Source organism: Rhinatrema bivittatum, chromosome 16 (assembly GCF_901001135.1).
Source record: "Rhinatrema bivittatum chromosome 16, aRhiBiv1.1, whole genome shotgun sequence".
NCBI classification, from domain to species: domain Eukaryota; kingdom Metazoa; phylum Chordata; class Amphibia; order Gymnophiona; family Rhinatrematidae; genus Rhinatrema; species Rhinatrema bivittatum.
The window spans coordinates 3,276,568-3,295,672 of NC_042630.1; the positions used below are offsets into that span (position 1 = coordinate 3,276,568).

The 19,105-nt window shown below is 46.8% G+C and overlaps 2 protein-coding genes across 3 annotated transcripts in view; one reads left to right on the plus strand and one right to left on the minus strand.

The window, feature by feature from the left end:
* The window catches only part of STYK1 (serine/threonine/tyrosine kinase 1), a 36,661-nt gene extending 22,769 nt beyond the window's left edge, over window positions 1–13,892 (minus strand). Inside the window, exon 1 of the mRNA XM_029581042.1 lies at window positions 13,812–13,892. Coding sequence (XP_029436902.1) covers window positions 13,812–13,872 — 61 coding nt within the window. The 5' untranslated portion in view covers window positions 13,873–13,892. The remainder of the gene's footprint in view (window positions 1–13,811) is intronic.
* SYCE3 (synaptonemal complex central element protein 3) lies at window positions 13,622–17,566 on the plus strand. Of its 2 annotated transcripts, none has more exons than XM_029581045.1 (3): window positions 13,622–13,710; window positions 15,878–15,986; window positions 17,181–17,566. In XM_029581045.1, exons 2-3 carry the CDS (start codon window positions 15,878–15,880, stop codon window positions 17,339–17,341), a joined length of 270 nt encoding a protein of 89 aa, XP_029436905.1. In that variant the 5' UTR covers window positions 13,622–13,710; the 3' UTR covers window positions 17,342–17,566. The 2 variants fall into 2 exon arrangements, with proteins under 2 accessions (XP_029436905.1, XP_029436904.1); XM_029581044.1 differs by lacking the exon at window positions 13,622–13,710 and adding an exon at window positions 13,813–13,986.
* The last annotated feature ends 1,539 nt before the right edge of the window (window positions 17,567–19,105 follow it).

Below are 19,105 nucleotides of genomic sequence, written 5' to 3' on the forward strand. Positions count from 1 at the left end.
GTTACTGTTTTTGTTTCCACCACCTCTCTGGGAGTCTATTTTATTGATACTTTGTGCACAATAAATACTGTCTGTTGTTGCTCCCTTTGAGCCTCATACCATAATCTCTTCTTCTAGAACATTCTTTCTTTGGAAAAAGATTTGCTTCTTGTGCCCAAATTCTACCTTTGAGATATTTAAATGTTTCTATCATATCCTTCCTATTTCTCCTTTACTCTAGGGTATATATATTTGGATCCCTAAGTCTGTCGTATGGCTTTACCTCAGATGCCGCAACATTTGATAACTTTTCTCTGAACCACTTGAGCCTCTCTATATCATTTCAGAAGAATGGCTCCCAGAATAAGACAAAATATTCCAGTTGTAGCCTCACCAATGACATATACAGAGGCATTAATACCTCCTTTTTACTGCTGGTTATACTTGTCATAATGGGCAAGCAAGATGCATGGTCCTGCATATGGAAGATATTATCATACTTGGGGCTGTTAATCCTGTTGTCCATGGGGTACACCAGTTACGAGTAAGGACTCTTTCCTTCCTTTTATTCTAGAACCTCTTTACTATTAGCCACTGCCTAATCTCAGTTTTGCTACCTTGAGATCATTAGACACTATCACCCAAGCTTTTGCTCCTGGTCAGTGCGTATTAGCTTCTCACCACCACATTGTGTATTACTAATAAAAGCAGAAATATCCCTCTCAATACAGAGAAATCAATATCAAATACTAATCAATTATTCAGATACAGAGAAAAGATGTAACCAAAAATACTTGAAGAGACTATTAAAAATAAGATAACTGATCTTAAATATGATAATGCCGCCTCAGCTTTTGACGGCTGGGATAAATTAATCAATGAAATAGCAAGACCTTATGCCCAGTCCAGAAAAAAAATGTTCTAAAAAGAATGCAACACCTCAAAACAGAAGAAACCTTGGTATAATGAAGAGCTAAGACACATTAAACAAACCCTAAGAAAATCTGAAAAGCAATGACGGAAATGCCAATCTATGGACCCCCTAGAAAAATACAAATCCCTATTAACAAAATACTGTTAACAAATCAATAATGCAAAAAAAGGCTATTACGCTAAACAGATTCACAGAGTAATATTTAACTCCAAACTATTATTCGAATATGCCACATCATTGCTAGATAAAGTCAATAGGCTGAAAACAGAAATCTCTACCTGCGTACCAACAAAAGAACAAGAAGAAATACCTGAGCAAGCAAAATGGAACACATTCAACACAATATCAATACTTGAAACTAACCAAATCATTTCTAAAATTAAACCTGCTATCTTCCCACTGGACCCAATCCCCACATGTTGCCTGAAATCAGTACACAGCGTAATAACTCCAACAATCACAAATATGATTAACTACTCACATTCAGATGGTCTCAGCAAGAGCAAAACAAGCTGTGATTAAACCAAGCCTAAAAAATAAAAAACTGGAAGAATTGGTGATTGCGACTATTATAGACCAATATCCAACCTTCCTTTCACTGCTCAAGTCCTAGAAAAAACAGTGCTATCACAATTAGAAAGCTACCTAGAAGACAATAATATTCTATACCCAACCAATTTGGTTTCAGAAAGACCGCTCAAAGAAACCCTACTCATTTCCTTAACCAACCCAGTACTACAGGGGTTTGACAATGATTACTATTCTGGTACTAATTGATCTTATAGCAGCTTTCGACCCCGTAGACAACACCCTGCGGTGCCATCAATTGAGAAAAATTGGAATAGATGGAAAGATCATCGACTGGTTCTCTTCCTTCCTAGAAGATAGATCCTTCCAAGTCAAATTAGACAATCACTTATCCGACACCCTCCCCATCGATACAGGTGTTCCCCAAGGGTCAACACTCTCAGCTACACTATTCAAGATATATATGCTACCCAATGTACATTACTAGCAGAACTAGAAATCAACCCTTTATGCCGAAGACATACAATTCTACATACCACTCAACAAATCATTTGAAAAAACTGCTTCAACCCTGTCCATCTACATGAAGGCAATACAACAAAAACTATCTCAGCTGAAACTAATCCTAAACACAAAAAACCTGAAATTACAGTATGTGGTTAAGGAGAAATTCCATGATAATCAAACTGCCAATCGTAGACTTAGGAAATTTTAACCTTACAACCTCAGATCAAGTACAAGACCTAGAAATACAGATTGATGAGAACTTTGCAATGAACAGCATATAAGCAAATAAATTAAATCAGGATACACCAGTTGAGAATACTACATCGGCTGAAACTATTGCTAACAATACAAGACTTCCGCACTGTTCTACAAACTTTAATATTTTCAAACTTAGATTATTGCAACTCCCTACTACTAGGCCTACCCTCAGGACTACTAAAACCACTACAGTTACTACAAAATGCCTCAGCTAGACAAGAAAATTTGACCAGATTACCCCTTCGCTGATAGAACTGCACTGGCTTCCTGTACAATTCAGAATTCATTATAAAAGTGTAAACCCTAATTTTTAATATTATCAACAACATTAATCCATGTTTAATAGGAGTAACTCTTCAACCACACACCCCTCAGAGAACAGTAAAAATCGCAAAACAAAGGACTTCTAAAGGTGACAATAACACAGAACACACACCTAACACAAATATGAGATAGAATGTTTTCCATAGCAGGTCCTAAACTATGGTACTCTCTTCCAGAGTCTCTATGCCAGATAACAGAAAGAAAGAGTTTCAAATGAGAACTGAAAAAATGGTTCTTTAGAAAGGTATATGATCTAATGTAAAACTCCAAAATGCCAATAACATCACTGTCAAAACCTATGACTGCACTAAGAGATAAGAAAATTACTTCTTACCTGCTAATTTTCGTTCCTGTAGTACTAGGATCAGTCCAGACGGTGGGTTATGTCCCCCGTCCAGCAGATGGAGTCAGAGTAAAACTTCGAGGGTGCTGGTATATAAACTGGTGCACCCTCCTAAATCCTCAGTATCGAGAATATCAAAGCCAAGCCAGAAAAAACTGGACAGACCAAGGATGATGGATCAAGCATGAACTCAACCAAAAGATTGAAACTGTGAACAAATTTATGCAACATGCAATGAGAACTGTCAAACATAACAACACACAAAAACCCCTACCCCCCGAGAGGGAAGGAACAGCGAACAGAAGGACAGTAGAGAATAGTCGAGCAGGTTCATACCGGGTGGGCGTCTGGACTGATCCTAGTACTACAGGAACGAAAATTAGCAGGTAAGAAGTAATTTTCTTTTCCCTGTACGTACAGGATCAGTCCAGACGGTGGGATGTACCAAAGCTTCCCTACACCGGGTGGGTCCCTGAGAACCCTGCTCGAAGTACCCTGTCCCCAAATGAACCAGACTCCGTCCCCGGTACATGGAGTCGGTAGTGTCTGGCAAAAGTGTGGAGAGACTTCCAAGTTGCCGCCCGGCAGATTTCTTGTATGGAGACCAGCTGAGACTCTGCATGGGAAGTGGCCTGGGCTCGCAACGAATGCGCCTTGATACCCACCGGAGGAACCTTCCCGGAACCAATGTAAGCAGCAGCCACCGCCTCCTTGAGCCAGCGAGCGATGGTAGTCTTGGACGCCTGCCGGCCCTTTCTAGCACCAGACCAAAGTACAAAGAGATGGTCGGAGAGTCGAAAGTCATTCGTCACCTCCAGATAGCGAAGAAGCGCTCGTTTGACGTCCAGGCACCGAAGCATCGCAGGGGCGTCTCCTGAGAAGGCTGGAAGTTCCACCACCTGGTTCATGTGAAACGAGGAGACCACCTTAGGCAAGAACGAAGGAACCGTCCGCAGGGAAACCCCGGAGTCCGTGAACCGCAGGAAGGGCTCCCTACATGACAACGCCTGTAGTTCGGAGATACGCCTTGCCGAGGCTATAGCAACCAGGAAAACCGTCTTTAGGGTAACGTCCTTGATGGTAGCGTGACGTAAGGGCTCGAAGGGTAGCTCCCCCAGGGCCCTCAACACCAAGTTGAGATTCCAGGAAGGACAAAGAGGTCGCACCGGCGGCCGCAAGTGTTTAACTCCTCTGAGGAACCGGGAGATATCCGGATGAGACGACGGATCCGGCCTACCTGAGGCGCGAGCCAAGGATGCGAGGGCTGACATCTGCACTCGGAGCGAATTGTAGGAAAGGCCCTTTTCCAGCCCATCCTGCAAGAACGCCAAGATGTGATGGCGGGAAGCTGCGGTCGCGGGGGTCCCCCGCGCCGAGCACCAAACTTCAAATACCTTCCAGACCCTCACGTAGGCGACCGACGTGGAAGTCTTACGCGCCCTGAGAAGTGTGTCCACCACGGGAATAGCGTAGCCCCTGTTCAGGAGTGCCCTCCTCTCAAAAGCCACGCCGCAAGACAGAAGGGTTCCGCCTGCTCCAAAAATACTGGACCCTGATGCAGAAGCCGTGGAAGGTGCGCGAGTCTGAGTGGGCCGTCCACCGACACGCCGAGCAGGTCCGCAAACCACGGGCGCCGTGGCCATTCTGGAGCCACAATGATGACCTGACCGTGGTGCCGTTCCACCCTCCGAATCACCTTTCCCACCAGTGGCCAGGGGGGAAAGACATAAAGTAGGATCTGAGTGGGCCAGGGGAGAGCCAGAGCATCGACACCTTCCGCGCCGCGCTCCCTTCTGCGGCTGAAGAACCGAGGAGCTTTTGCATTGGCGGCGGACGCCATGAGATCCATCGCCGGTGTCCCCCACCGACTGGAGATCAGCGACATCGCTTCGTCGGAGAGTGACCACTCCCCCGGGTCCAACGCTTGACGACTCAGGAAGTCTGCTTGAATGTTGTCCACCCCGGCAATGTGAGATGCCGCCAGCTGATTCAAGAAACGCTCTGCCCACGCCATCAGGCGCGCGGCCTCCCACGCGACCAGTTGGCTCCTGGTGCCCCCCTGACGGTTGATGTAGGCCACCGTCGTCGCATTGTCTGAGAGAACTCGAACCGCGCGCCCCTTGAGCAGCGGCAGAAACTGCACCAGGGCTAGGCGAACCGCCCTCGTCTCCAGGCGGTTGATTGACCAGGTAGACTGATCCCCCGTCCACGTGCCTTGAGCCGAGCTTCGGAGACACACTGCTCCCCAACCGGACAGACTTGCATCGGTAGTGACCACTACCCAGTCCGGCGTTTCCAGGGAACATCCTTGAGCTAGGTTCCTGGGGTCCAGCCACCACTCCAGGCTGGACCGAGCAGCCTGGGGAAGTGGGAGAATCGCCTGGTAATCCTGGGAGACTGGTTTCCATCTCGAGAGTAGGGCCATTTGCAGGGGCCGCAGGTGTGCAAAAGCCCAGGGAACCAGGCTGATCGCAAACGCCATGGAACCCAGGACTTGAAGATAGTCTCTCGCCGTGTGTGTCGGGAGAGACGCAAACCGGGTGATTTGATCCCGCAGCGCTTGAGCCTTGTCCGGACGCAGGAAGACCTTGCCCAGAGCCGTGTCGAACCGCGCCCCCAGAAAATCCAGCTGTTGGGCTGGCCGCAGACTGCTCTTGCTGAAGTTCACCACCCAGCCGAGTGACTGAAGGAAAGACACCACCCTGTCGACCGCCGCCTGTCCCTGAGACAGGGATTTCGCGCGAATGAGCCAGTCGTCCAAGTAAGGGTGAACCAGAATGCCTTCCTTCCGGAGTGCGGCCGCTACCACCACCATGATCTTTGTGAAGGTTCTGGGCGCGGTTGCCAGGCCGAATGGTAGCGCCTGGAACTGAAAATGTCGACCCAAGATCTTGAAACGAAGGAATCTGTGATGAGCCGGATGAATAGGGATATGTAGATAGGCCTCTGTGAGGTCGAGGGAAGCTAGGAACTCCCCTTGATGCACCGCCGCAATGACAGAGCGGAGTGTTTCCATACGAAACTTGGAGACCCGGAGCACCTTGTTGATTTCCTTGAGGTCCAGAATGGGACGAAAGGCTCCGTCCTTTTTGGGAACCACGAAGTAAATGGAATAATGCCCCGAGCCCACCTCTCCTAAGGGGACGGGCGAGATGGCTCCCAGGGTCAGCAGCCTGTCCAGCGTGTGTTGCACTCCCTGTCGCTTGAGACTTGACCCGCAGGGGGAGAAGACGAATCGATCCTTGGGAGGCCGCACAAATTCCAACGCGTAACTGTCTCTTACAATATCCAGGACCCACCGGTCCGTGGTGATGTCGGTCCATTCCTCGCGAAACAAAGCGATGCGACCTCCAATCCGGGGCAGCGAGGAGTGGACTGGCCTGACATCATTGTGAAGGCTTGCCGGAGGCTCCCTGGGAAGAGGAGTCCCTGGCCGGTCTGCGCCCTCGAAAGGGCCGCGTCCACGTCTGCGACCTGGTGGAAGGCGTCCTAGGGCTCTGTGTCCTGGAGCCTCGGTACCGCCTCTGGGCGCGGTAACGATTCCTGGCATTCCCAGAGTATGATCGAAAACCACGCTGCCGGTCCTCAGGCAACCTGTGGACCGAATTTTCCCCCAGGGTCTTGATGATCTCATCGAGGTCTTCTCCAAAGAGAAACCTGCCCTTGAAGGGCAGAGCTCCCAGGCTCGCCTTGGAGGAGGCGTCCGCCGCCCAATTCCTGAGCCACAGAAGTCTTCTGGCAGAGACGGCCGAAGCCATGGTCCTGGCCAGGACCCTCAGCAGGTCGTGCAGGGAATCCGCCCCGTAAGCAATGACCGCCTCCAGACGGTCAGCCTGAGCCGCCTCCTCAGGCGGTAACTGCTGAGAGGTGAGGAGCTGTTGGACCCATCGAAGCCCGGCTCTCTGGGTCAGCGAACCGCAGATGGCCGCCCGGACCCCCAGCGCCGAGACTTCGAAGATCTTCTTGAGGGCGACCTCCAGCTTTCTATCCGAAACATCTCGCAGTGCGGTGCCTCCTGTGACTGGGATGGTAGTTCTCTTGGTGACGGCAGACACCGCTGAATCAACCTTGGGGACCCGGAGCAGGTCCAGAAAGTCCCCCGGAAGCGGATAGAGCTTGTCCATCGCCCTGCCGACCCGAAGGGACGCCTCCGGGTTATTCCATTCCCGCACCAGAAGATGGAGAAATGAATCATGAATGGGAAATGTCTTCGCTATGGGACGCAGACCCGCCAATACAGGGTCACCCTTGGAGGTAGCCGAAGCCACGGAGGGAGCCGGGGGCCCTGGGGGTGCCACGGGAGGGTCGAGGTCCAATTCCTTGAGAACGTGTGGGAGAAGATCCGCCAATTCATCCTGGCGGAAGATGCGAAGGACCCTCGGATCATCACATTCCAGATGCGCTGATAAGGGCAAATCGTCATCCACCTGTAACAGTGGGTCGCCCCCGAGGTTCGGCGAGGGTGACGGGCCCCCCAGGGAGAGTGGTATACTCAGGGGCAACCTGGCGCCGCCCCCTCCGGTCCCCGGTACCGCAGCCGTAACCCCCGAGGGCCTGGGAACCTTGGCGGGAGGAGGAGCGAGAGCTGCCCCCCCCTGAGAGCTCAGGCTCTGTAAATACGCCTGGTGCATCAGCACCACAAAGTCCGCTGAAAAACTGAGCGGACCCGCCGAGGGAGGGGGCAGGAGGTCCCTGGGGAGTCCGGATGTGGAAGGCAGAGGCCCCGAATCTGAGGTCGGGGGGGCGGACGGCAAAACATCTTCAGTGGGCTCCTCCGCGTCCGAGTCCGCGCTGCATTCCAGGTCTAAGATGGCCGCCGCTCCCGCCAAAGACGGGGGCGGGGCTAGCCCTCGAGGCCCGCGGCGCTCCGGGCGCGGCGGCGAAATTGTCGGCGGGGCAGCGCTCGTCTCCCCCCCGGGGAGACAACGCCCGCATGGACCGTCCCTCGAAGCGCCCTGGCCCGGGCCGCCGCAGGACGGGCAGCGCGCGCGTTGCATCGCGCGAGGGCTAAGTCGGGTGTAGCACGCCGGGAGGAGCCCCCTCCTCGGAAAAGCCTAAGATCGCGGCGCGGGAAGAGCGGGCTCGCCGTGCCCTTGGACACTCGCCCAAACACTCTCAACCCCGGGGACGGCAGGGGAATGGGACCTCCGTGCCGCCTGCAGCCCTGGGGAATGAAGCGTCGCAGGGCCGCGGGGGAGGTGAGCCGCCGCAACGGAAAGGAGGGGAGAGGCTGGCCCCACCAGCATCCACCTCCGAAGGTGTCCAAAACCTGCGCTGAAAGGAAAAAATAACACAAACTGAGAAAACTACCCCCAAGCTTACCCCTGAAGATCACAGGAAGAGATAAATGAGGTAAGAGGCAGTCCTTATGGCAGGCTGATCAGGGGAGCCAAGAACCCCGGCTCCCTTCTGACAGGAACAAAAGTCTTTTTTTTTTTTTTTTTTTTTAAATAACTTGATCCATCAGTGAAAGAGAGAATAATAATATAGATATATGTAGAGTAATAAACCCTAAGTTGGGGAAACAACGAGATCCCCTCTCACATCTGCTGGAGTCAGAGAGATACTGAGGATTTAGGAGGGTGCACCAGTTTATATACCAGCACCCTCGAAGTTTTACTCTGACTCCATCTGCTGGACGGGGGACATAACCCACCGTCTGGACTGATCCTGTACGTACAGGGAATGAGCAATAAGTACTAAGCACTTTTCTATATATACCAATTTAAACATGAAGGATAATGAAATGGTAATCATTGGTTATAATTCCTCATCAAAGCATCCTTATGTTGTTGTTGTTGTATCAACTCAGAATACACAATTGCTGTTGAGATGAACCAAATTATGTATAAAAATGAACTAGAAATATATTTAATGTTAACTGACCTAGAAATTGAACATTGAAACAGAATGGGATTGTCAACCCTGTAAATGAAAGCTACTCTTGTAAACTGCTGTGATCTAATTTTGGAACGACGGTATATAAAACACCTTATTAAATAATAACTAAATAAATAAATACCCTTAACATAAGGCTTGGGGGTTACCTACATGGAGAGGCAGACTGGATGGCCCATTTGTTCTTTTTCTGACATCTTTACTATGTTACTATGTGGACTGCATTATTTTGCATTGAATCTTAATTGCCAAGCTTTAGACCATTCCTCAAACTTTCTTATATTTATTTATTTATTTATTTAAAATTTTTATATACCGGCATTCATGTTGCAAACACATCATGCCGGTTTACATATAACAGGGGTGTACAGTGAACAATTCAATAACCTATTTGTGTAGAAGGAAGCAGTTACAAATAACAAGGTAAAAGAACTGGGAGGAGAGAAGAAAAGGGAGAGAATAACATTAGGTATAGGTATTTATATCACTTCTCATTTTGTTTATCTTATTAGGGGTGCCCACTATGTTACAGATTTTAGCATCATCTACAAAAAGGTAATCTTTTCTTCATAATCCCTCCGCAATATCACCCCCAAAGATGTTGAACAAAACTGTTCCCAATACAGATCCCTGAGACACTCCACTGATCACCTCTTTTTCCTCAGAGTGAATTCTATTTACCATTACCCTCTGCTTTCATATTATTCAACCAGTTTCTAATCCAATCTACCACTCTGGGATGCATTCATGTTCTACTACTATTACTACTACTACTACTTAACATTTCTATAGCATTACAGGACATAACGCAGTACTCTACATACATGTTCTTAGTTTGAGTATCCTGTGGTGACAATATCCACAGCCTTGCTAAAATCCAGATAAGCCGCATACAGTGCACATCCTTAATCTATTTTTCTAGTTAACCAATCAAAAAAATTCAATCAAATTTGTCTAACATCTCCATGCTGCCTCAGATCCTGTAATCCACTAGATTCTAGATACTTTATTATTCTTTCCTTTGGTAGTCTCCATTATTTTTCCAACAAGTAAAGTAACACTGTCCAGCACACTGTTTCCAACCTCTTCTCTATTATCACTTTTTTTTAATAAAAAGAGACATCTTCTTCTAACTAGAACAAGAACCACTCATCAAAGAATGCCTGCAACGAATATACCACTTATTTGGTAGAAAAAATAACTTGACTAAAAACTCAATTCTCTACCTGCTCATCAACCATAGAAGATGAAGAAAAATATGAACCAGCCAAATGGACCGCTTTCGACAGAGTATGTAAACTACAAATCACTCAAATCATTACTACAATTAAACCTGCAAATCATCCACATAACCCCATTCCAGCTAACTCCTTAAAACTGGGCAACCACATGTCCGACACCTTCCCGATAGATGCAGGTGTCCCCTAGGGTTCAACTCTCTCAGCAACTTTATTCAACATCTCCTCTATGCAGATTTCTATTTGATCTAGGAATCGCCTTCTACCTATACGCCGATGACATTCATTTCTATATACCATGCACCAAATATATTGAAAATGCAAGACTAACTCTAGTGACACACATGAAGGCTATACAACATAAACTATCCAAACTTTAACTAACTCCAAACACTAATAAAACTGAAATCATTCTACTGAGAAGAAATCTACCTATAGCGACTCCTCAAACACTTGACATAGGTAACTTCAACAACACACCCTCAGCCCAAGTACGGAACTTAGGTATACAGATTGACAAGAACCTATCAATGGAAAAGCACGTAAATAAATAAATTAATCAAATCAGGATATGCCAAACTGCACCTACTACATAAAATGAAACCACTGCTGACTCACACAGACTTCCGCACGGTCCTGCAGACCCTCATCTTCTCAAACTTAGACTACTGTAACTCACTTCTACTCGGAGTTCCCAACTGTCTTCTAAAAAAACTACAATATTACAAAATGCCGCAGCTAGACTCTTAACAGGTTCAAGGAAATTCAATCACATACCACATTCACTGATAGCTCTTCAATGGCTACCTGTACAATCCCGCATCAACTACAAAGTCCTAACATTAATATACTCCACTATCCATTTTCATAACTCTGGTTTACTAGATGTAGCTCTTCAATCATGCAGGCCACAGAGATCATTAAGATCTCAAAACAAAGGACTACTAGCTGTGCCATCATTACAGAATACTCACCTAACAAAAATAAGAGACCGCATGTTCTCAATAGCAGGCCCAATGCTATGGAATTCTCTACCTGAGTATCTAAGACTGACTCCAGAAACAAAGAAATTCAAACGTGACCTAAAAACATGGTTATTTCAAAATGCCTATAACCTAAATTTAAAATCACCTGAACACAGAGCATGCACCCTCAAGGACAAAGTCATTAAGAACCTATCTCCTGAACTAAATATCTTATCCCAAGTATGTGTCAATTTTTAAATTGTATGTTTGACCTCATTAAATCAATGTACCTGTTGATGTATAATATGTACATCATGTTCTAAACCGTTGTGATCTTTTTTTACCTCATTAAGTCATTGTACTTGTGGATGTATAATATGTACGTCATGTTCTAAACCGTTGTGATCTTTATTTGGAACGATGGTATATAAAATGGCTAAATAAATAAATCTGTCCTTCTCCAGTGGCATGGGACAACTCCCACCCCTAAAAGTCTACTGAACAAGTCCTTCAGTGGAACCACCAAAATCTCTCTGAGCTTCCTTAATATCCTAGGTTATATATCATCTGGCCCATGATTTTGTTCAAATTCATTTCTGCTAATTCCACAGATACTCTTCCATAAATGGAGTGCTATCTTCCCCACTGTGTGTTGGCTTTTTCTTTGTCCCTTCCACATATTTCTCCTGCACTACTCTTATCTAAAAATTCCAGTTCTGACCTTCTTCCTTTCACTGATATACCTGAAAAAGCCTGGTCACCTCACTTTCTGTCTCTAGCTATCTTTTCTTCCATTTGTATTATTATTCTGACTTCTTTCCCTACCTCTTTCAACATTATCAGATATTTTTGCCTGGGTTCTTCTTTTTAAGATCTTTTGTACTTTTTGAATGCTAATCTTTTTTCCTTACATTTTCAATCACCTCTTTGTGAAGAACCATAGCAGTTTCTTTTCCTCTTACTTTTAGTTACTTTTCTTTCCTAAAGACAGGATGCCATTAATATTGCTTCTTTTAGTTTAGGCCACTCTTGTTTCATTTCACCAAAGTCGGTATTTTTGAAATCGAGGAATTTGAGCTTTGTGAAATGCCCTTCTGCATTTGCTGCTATATCAAACCATAGCATCTCATGATCACTGGCACTCAGGTGGCACCTACTTGGACATTTGAGACATTTTCTCCATTTCTAAGTTCCAGTATTACCACCTTCCTCCTGGGTTCCATTATCATTGGTGTGAGGAGAGCTCTTTGATATTATTTTTTTCATGCCACTCATCCCTCTTTTCTGCCACCCCTATACTTCCTAAACTAATAGTTCAGTATCGCTCCATGGTGAGACCGCACCTTGAATACTGTGTACAATTCTGGTTGTCGTATCTCAGAAAAAGATATAGTTACGATGGAGAAGGTACAGAGAAGGGCAACCAAAATGATAAAGGGGAAGGAACAGCTCCCCTATGAGGAAAGATTAAAGAGGTTAGGACTGTTCAGCTTTGAGAAGAAACGGCTGAGGGGGGGTATGATAGAGGTGTTTAAAATCATAAGAGGTCTAGAACGAGTAGATGTGAATCGGTTATTTACACTTTTGGATAATAGAAGGACTTGGGGGCACTCCATGAAGTTAGCAAGTAACACAGTTAAGACTAATCGGAGAAAGTTCTTTTTCACTCATCTCTGGAATTTGTTGCCAGAGGATGTGGTTAGTGCAGTTAGTCTAGCTGGGTTTAAAAAAGGTTTGGATAAGTTCTTGAAGAAGTCCATTACGGCTATTAATCAATTTTACTTAGGGAATAGCCACTGCTATTAATTGCATCAGTAGCATAGGATCTTCTTGGTGTTTGGGTACTTGCCAGGTTCTTATGGCCTGGATTGGCCACTGTTGGAAACAGGATGCTGGGCTGATGGACCCTTGGCCTGACCCAGTATGGCATGTTCTTATGTTCTTAAGCCATATTCCATTTACAGGAGTCACTGAGCCACATCTCTACAGAGTCTTATACACTACACTTGATCACCTTACGCTGTCACTCCTGTACCTATTTTCTATACCCATGGTTTGCACCTGTCAGTCTATCCTTTCTAATCTGCTGAAGCGTTTTTGGGAAAAAAAAAAAAAGGGGGGAATATCAAACCTTTGGAAATAAATAAATATAATAGCAATAATATCCAGGCTGAGGCTTGTCTGGGGCTCTGAAGAAGATTGTGCTTCTATGTTAATTAGTACATTGTATTATTCCCCAATGTATTATTTATATAATTACTATTGCCCCTTTTACCGTAGCAACAATGGCCAATACTATTTTTTTGTATGGATTGTTCCACTAGAGCAGGCTCCTTCAGTTTTTGTCATATTACTTGTGGTGCGCCTTTCCGCCCGCCCGCTCCCCGCCTCTCAGCAGCGGCTGCCACAGCACTTTGCCGCGCTTTCTCTCCTCCTCCCCCGCCCCTCGTGAACGGCAGAGGCGCGCGAGCGCTGGCGCCCCAAGCCTCGCGAGGACTCCTTCCCGACCCTTCCAGCTGCACTTCCGGTGGACGTGCGCCCCAAATCCCGCCCAGTCCCTCCTCGCGCGCGCACCCCAAATCCCGCCCAGTCCCTCCTCGCGCGCGCGCCCCAAATCCCGCCCAGTCCCCGTCCCCCCCCCCTCGTGCGCGCCCGCTGTCATTTTGTTTCTGGCAGCAGAAGAAGCCACACACGAGAATGAGAATTTAAAAAGAAAAAAAAATGAACAATTAAAAAGTAAAATAAAACAATGAGGAGAACCGCATTTCAATCTCTCAGCAGCCGCCTCAGGGCTTTAAACTGGGCTAGGCTGGCCAGGGCGGGATGTAATGCCTCACCTGCTGCTAATTCCCCTCTTCCCTGGGCAGATTGGGGGTCGGGGGGCACGAGAGCCAGCATGATCTGCCCCGGGAGCGGGGCCCCCCTCCCCCAGCCGTTAGTGCGTTTCCCGCCTTCTGCCGTTTAACGGCCGCGGGGGCGGGGCCTGGGAGTCACTGGAAGAGGAGGAGGAGGGTATGAGACGGAGAGGGACGGAGGGAGGGAGCGGGGTAATTCCCGGGTGGGCGTCAGGCAATTACCTTTTTAACCAATACTCAAAGACACTGCTTGTATTGGGAAATATGCTGAATTGTACAGAATTTGAAACATTTGTGTCCAGAAGTCCCCCGTTATCCCCTTCCCTTTCTATCCTGCTTTCCTTTTGTACCCAGCCTCTCCCCTTTTACCCTATTCCTGTCTCTCCCCTTCTTTAGAGGCAGACAACCAGGAAACGATGCGCCTCTTCCTGTACCCAACACTGACTGGAGTTAGACCACAGCAACATTAACCATGGATGGGGTTTTTCTGGGGAGGGATCTATCGACCAGTGTCTGTTCAATCTAACAAACAAATCTTGCAAAGTTTTCTAGAGGTGGAATGGATCTCAGGAGGTCATCTAGAGTCAGAGAAAGATGGGGCTGGGAGGGACCTGGGGAGGTCATCTAGAGTCAGAGAAAGATGGGGCTGGGAGGGACCTGGGGAGGTCATCTAGAGTCAGAGAAAGATGGGGCTGGGAGGGACCTGGGGAGGTCATCTAGAGTCAGAGAAAGATGGGGCTGGGAGGGACCTGGGGAGGTCATCTAGAGTCAGAGAAAGATGGGGCTGGGAGGGACCTGGGGAGGTCATCTAGAGTCAGAGAAAGATGGGGCTGGGAGGGACCTGGGGAGGTCACCTAGAGTCAGAGAAAGATGGGGCTGGAAGGGACCTGGGGAGGTCATCTAGAGTCAGAGAAAGATGGGGCTGGGAGGGACCTCTGGAAGTTATCTAGAGTCAGAGAAAGATGGGGCTGGGAGGGACCTGGGGAGGCCATCTAGAGTCAGAGAAAGATGGGGCTGGGAGGGACCTCTGGAAGTTATCTAGAGTCAGAGAAAGATGGGGCTGGGAGGGACCTGGGGAGGTCATCTAGAGTCAGAGAAAGATGGGGCTGGGCGGGACCTCTGGAAGTCATCTAGAGTCAGATAAATGATAAAGGGAATGGAACAGCTCCCCTATGAGGAAAGGCTGAAGAGATTAGGGCTGTTCAGCTTGGAGAAGAGACGGCTGAGGGGGGATATGATAGAGGTGTTTAAAATCATGAGAGGTCTAGAACGGGTAGATGTGAATCGGTTATTTACTCTTTCGGACAGTAGAAAGACTAGGGGGCACTCCATGAAGTTAGCATGGGGCACATTTAAAACTAATCGGAGAAAGTTCTTTTTCACTCAACGCACAATTAAACTCTGGAATTTGTTGCCAGAGGATGTGGTTAGTGCAGTTAGTATAGCTGTGTTTAAAAAAGGATTGGATAAGTTCTTGGAGGAGAAGTCCATTACCTGCTATTAATTAAGTTGACTTAGATAATAACCACCGCTATTACTAGCAACAGTAGCATGGGATCTTCTTAGTGTTTGGGTACTTGCCAGGTTCTTATGGCCTGGATTGGCCCCTGTTGGAAACAGGATGCTGGGCTTGATGGACCCTTGGTCTGACCCAGTATGGCATGTTCTTGTGTTTTTAGAGAAAGATGGGGCTGGAAGGGACCTCGGGAGGTCATCTAGAGTCAGAGAAGGATGGGGCTGGAAGGGACCTGGCGAGGTCATCTAGAGTCAGAGAAAGATGAGGCTGGGTGGGACTGCGGGAGCTCATCTAGAGCCAGAGAAAGATGAGGCTGGGTGGGACTGCGGGAGCTCATCTAGAGCCAGAGAAAGATGAGGCTGGAAGGGACCTGGGGAGGTCATCTAGAGTCAGAGAAAGATGAGGCTGGGAGGGACTGCGGGAGCTCATCTAGAGCCAGAGAAAGATGAAGCTGGAAGGGACCTGGGGAGGTCATCTAGAGTCAGAGAAAGATGGGGCTAGAAGTGACCATCTACTTTTTTTTTTTCTATAGATGTCTGAAACAGAGTCTGGGGAGCACAGCTATGACAGTGTGTCAAAAATGCTGCGGGACCTGAACAAAGACCTAGAGAAAATGCTAGAAGAGATGGAAAAGATATCAGGTAATGTGACTGCCTGGGGCTTCAGAAAGAGCAAATCAAAGATGGGGTGAAGTAGAAATGCTTTGTTGGAGTTCCCCCATCTAGGGCTGGAGGACTCAGGGAATGGCTGCAGGGGCACAGAGCCTGTCAGGTCTAGGATTGGAGGGCTCAGGGGATGGACTCAGGGATGAGGCATATTGATAGTATAATGTGGAAAAGTCTTTAGTGCCACTAATCTATGCTGTGCTTGTTCTGTGGTGGGGGAGTTGGGGGAAAGCTTGCACTGCCTCTGCCTGTGCTATACATAAATGAGGGACAAAAGCTGCCATTCTGATACTTGTCACAAGCACTGAATTCACTAGGATTAAATTCTTGCTCGTTAAATAGCCCTTTTTAAAAGTCTTAGACCAAACTGGCCTGTTTTATTTTTCATATATCTTACTTGCTGACATACTGAGTGGAGGCATGACTGCTTGGTTTATTCTATCTGAACTGAATTAAAAGTCTAACTGCTTTCAGTACACTGGAATGGCTGTCGTTGCAGATGACTTGTAGAGGACTTTCACTGCAAGCTTGTTTGGCTGCCAGCAAGGGGAATGGATAGGAGTAATCCAGCCTTTCTGCAGTGACAGCTTCAAACAGGCCCTGATGTAATCAGGCATGAGTAAAATATCTATGCTGAACTTCAGCACATATTTTCTTTGCTCATACACTAAAAAAGCTAATTATATGCTAATGCATCAGTTTTAAAAAGGTGCGCTAACCCAAAAATGTGTACACAAAGACATGCTTGACATGCATACACTATGTTTTCTAAACAGAAGACATATGTGCCCAAATCATGTTTCTTCCTCCAGTTCAGATAAGTAAAGACAAAACATGTTTGCTGACATAACTCTATATGGGATCCTGTACACTTCCTCTAAACACCCAGTGCTTGAGAGACGAGGTGCTAGACAAGATGGACCTTTGGCTTGACCCAGTTTGATAGTTCATACCTGTTGGCAAATTGTTCAACAATTTCCTTACCCTTGGAAGAACCTCTTTTTCTAAAGGTGCTGAATCTATGGCTCTTTCATGGCGTGTCCACCTGTCCAGTACAAAAAATAAAAATCTGCCAAGAAATCCCTGTGTCATCCCATAAGGCTGCTAGCCAGATTTGCCTTGTGTCCTGGAGAGATCTCACCCACCATTTTTTCTTTGCCATCCTGGCAGTGCAGGCGACATGGATGGCCTACGATATGGTGGTGATGCGGACCAACCCGGCCTTGGCGGACTCCATGAGGAGGTTGGAGGAGGCCTTCCTCAAATGCAAGGAGGAAGTGGAGAAGAACTGGCAGGACATCCTGAAGGAAACCGCCAAGGAGAAGGAGTAAGAGGCCTACCCTGTCCCTCCCCTCACCCCAACCCTTCTGCATGCCACTTGGACACTCTGCCATCTGAAACTTTGTCCGGAGGTGCTATTCGTTGACAAACTTTAGCATATGAAGAGTCTGTACATGAGTGAAGTGCCCCCAATTTTCCCCCTCATTGGCTTTTATGTACAGAAAACTGAACAACTTCATTAAAAAAAACATTTAGTTTTTTTTTTTTAAAGTCTGCCCCAGAGTCTTGTGTTTTTAATTCATAAGCTATTTATGTTTGACTGTTGCAGTGATAACAGCATTGTCCCTGGATATATTTCTTTTCAAAATCAAGTCACTGACGCAATAGTCCTGAGGCTGGGAGCCATGTACCTAGGGTTCCTTAAATCCAGTTATCAAATGTCACCCTTAATGAGGGTCATGACCCTCTTCCCTGCCCCAGGCACTGTGAATGCTGCCTCTGCAGCATTCCTTGCCCTGGTTGCCTCATGATGCAGTAGAGCTGCTCTGGGAACCTTCTGCATGGAGGTGCACAGCACTTGATACTCAACCACCTGGTCAGCCCACAGTTTGCAACACGTTGACATGGGATGTGATATTGTGGTCATATAAGATGTGGTTTAGTTGCTGGATAAGCAGGGAAGGCATCTGATCAAGGGCCAGGCAAAAGGATCAGGGAAAAGTATGAAAAAGTACTTAAAGCTGCAAGCTAGTGGACTGTATAGTTTAGAAACTAGATTTAATTTTCTACAGCTTCTGGAAGAGGAAACAGTTTTATTTGTTCTTTACATTTAGCTATTGGAGAACTCCTACAGTGCTATTTGCACTCTTATGTGCCCGCTCCTTAAATCTGTGACATTAAACGCTTTGTGCAAAAATCCTGCAAATTTTACCACTCGTGCAATTGCAATCTTAATAAGGGGAATGGAGAGTAGCAGTCATTGCTGAATGGTGACATTTACTGACCAGATCCCTATCTGGAGGGGGCTGGGTAGCCATGCTCGAGGATTGACGTCTTTGATGGCTGGGTTAGATGAGAAGGAATAAAATAAGTGGGGGAAACTGGGGGTACTTCACACAGAAGGCTTATGATGCCAGAAGTCCAGAGAAGCAGGAGGAAACATTTCCCAGACCTTGTTCTGCTCTATTTAAAGCTGGAGAAAACACGGTGAAGACCTCCATCCTAAGACATCCACTCTGGCTCTAACCAAAGTTGGACAAAGCCAAAAGACAAATCTAACAAGAAGGACCTAACCAGATGTAAACTAGAGGAAGGAAAAAGGGGGTATAGGCCATAACCCAGACAGAAAGGAATTAGGGGTGTATGACTCCCAATACTCATGGAGGGCAGGGACTTCTCACTGCATCTATACAGACCCATCAAGCCTGCCCACTGAAAATTTATATTGTGAGTGACAACTGGAGCAGCCTACATTTCAAACTCAGTAATCCTTTGGAAGCTAGAGTCCAAATTGCATCCTGGGGAGCAGAAGAACTGACCCGGAAATCAAACCCATCCAAAGCTCATCACAGATGGTTTAAATTCGTCCAATGAAAAAGTCTTATCTACAGTTCATTTGCTGATCTTTATTTGTACCAAAATGCAGCAGATGATTTTTTTTTGGTGCAGTTTTGAAAAGCACAAGTTTTTCCTGAGGCATAAATTTGGCATAAGGCAAAAACTTGTGCCAAAAGAGAGAATTTGCACTCATTAAAAGATACAGATGAAGTTCTGTAGGACTTTCTGCCTGATCTTTAATTCCTATTCAACAACCA

Coding starts and splice junctions, on each gene's coding strand:
- SYCE3 (XM_029581045.1), top strand. CDS start 15,878: ATGTCTGAAACAGAGTCTGGGGAGCACAGCTATGACAGTGTGTCAAAA. Junction 15,987..17,180: donor AGAGATGGAAAAGATATCAG/GTAATGTGACTG, acceptor CCATCCTGGCAG/TGCAGGCGACATGGATGGCC.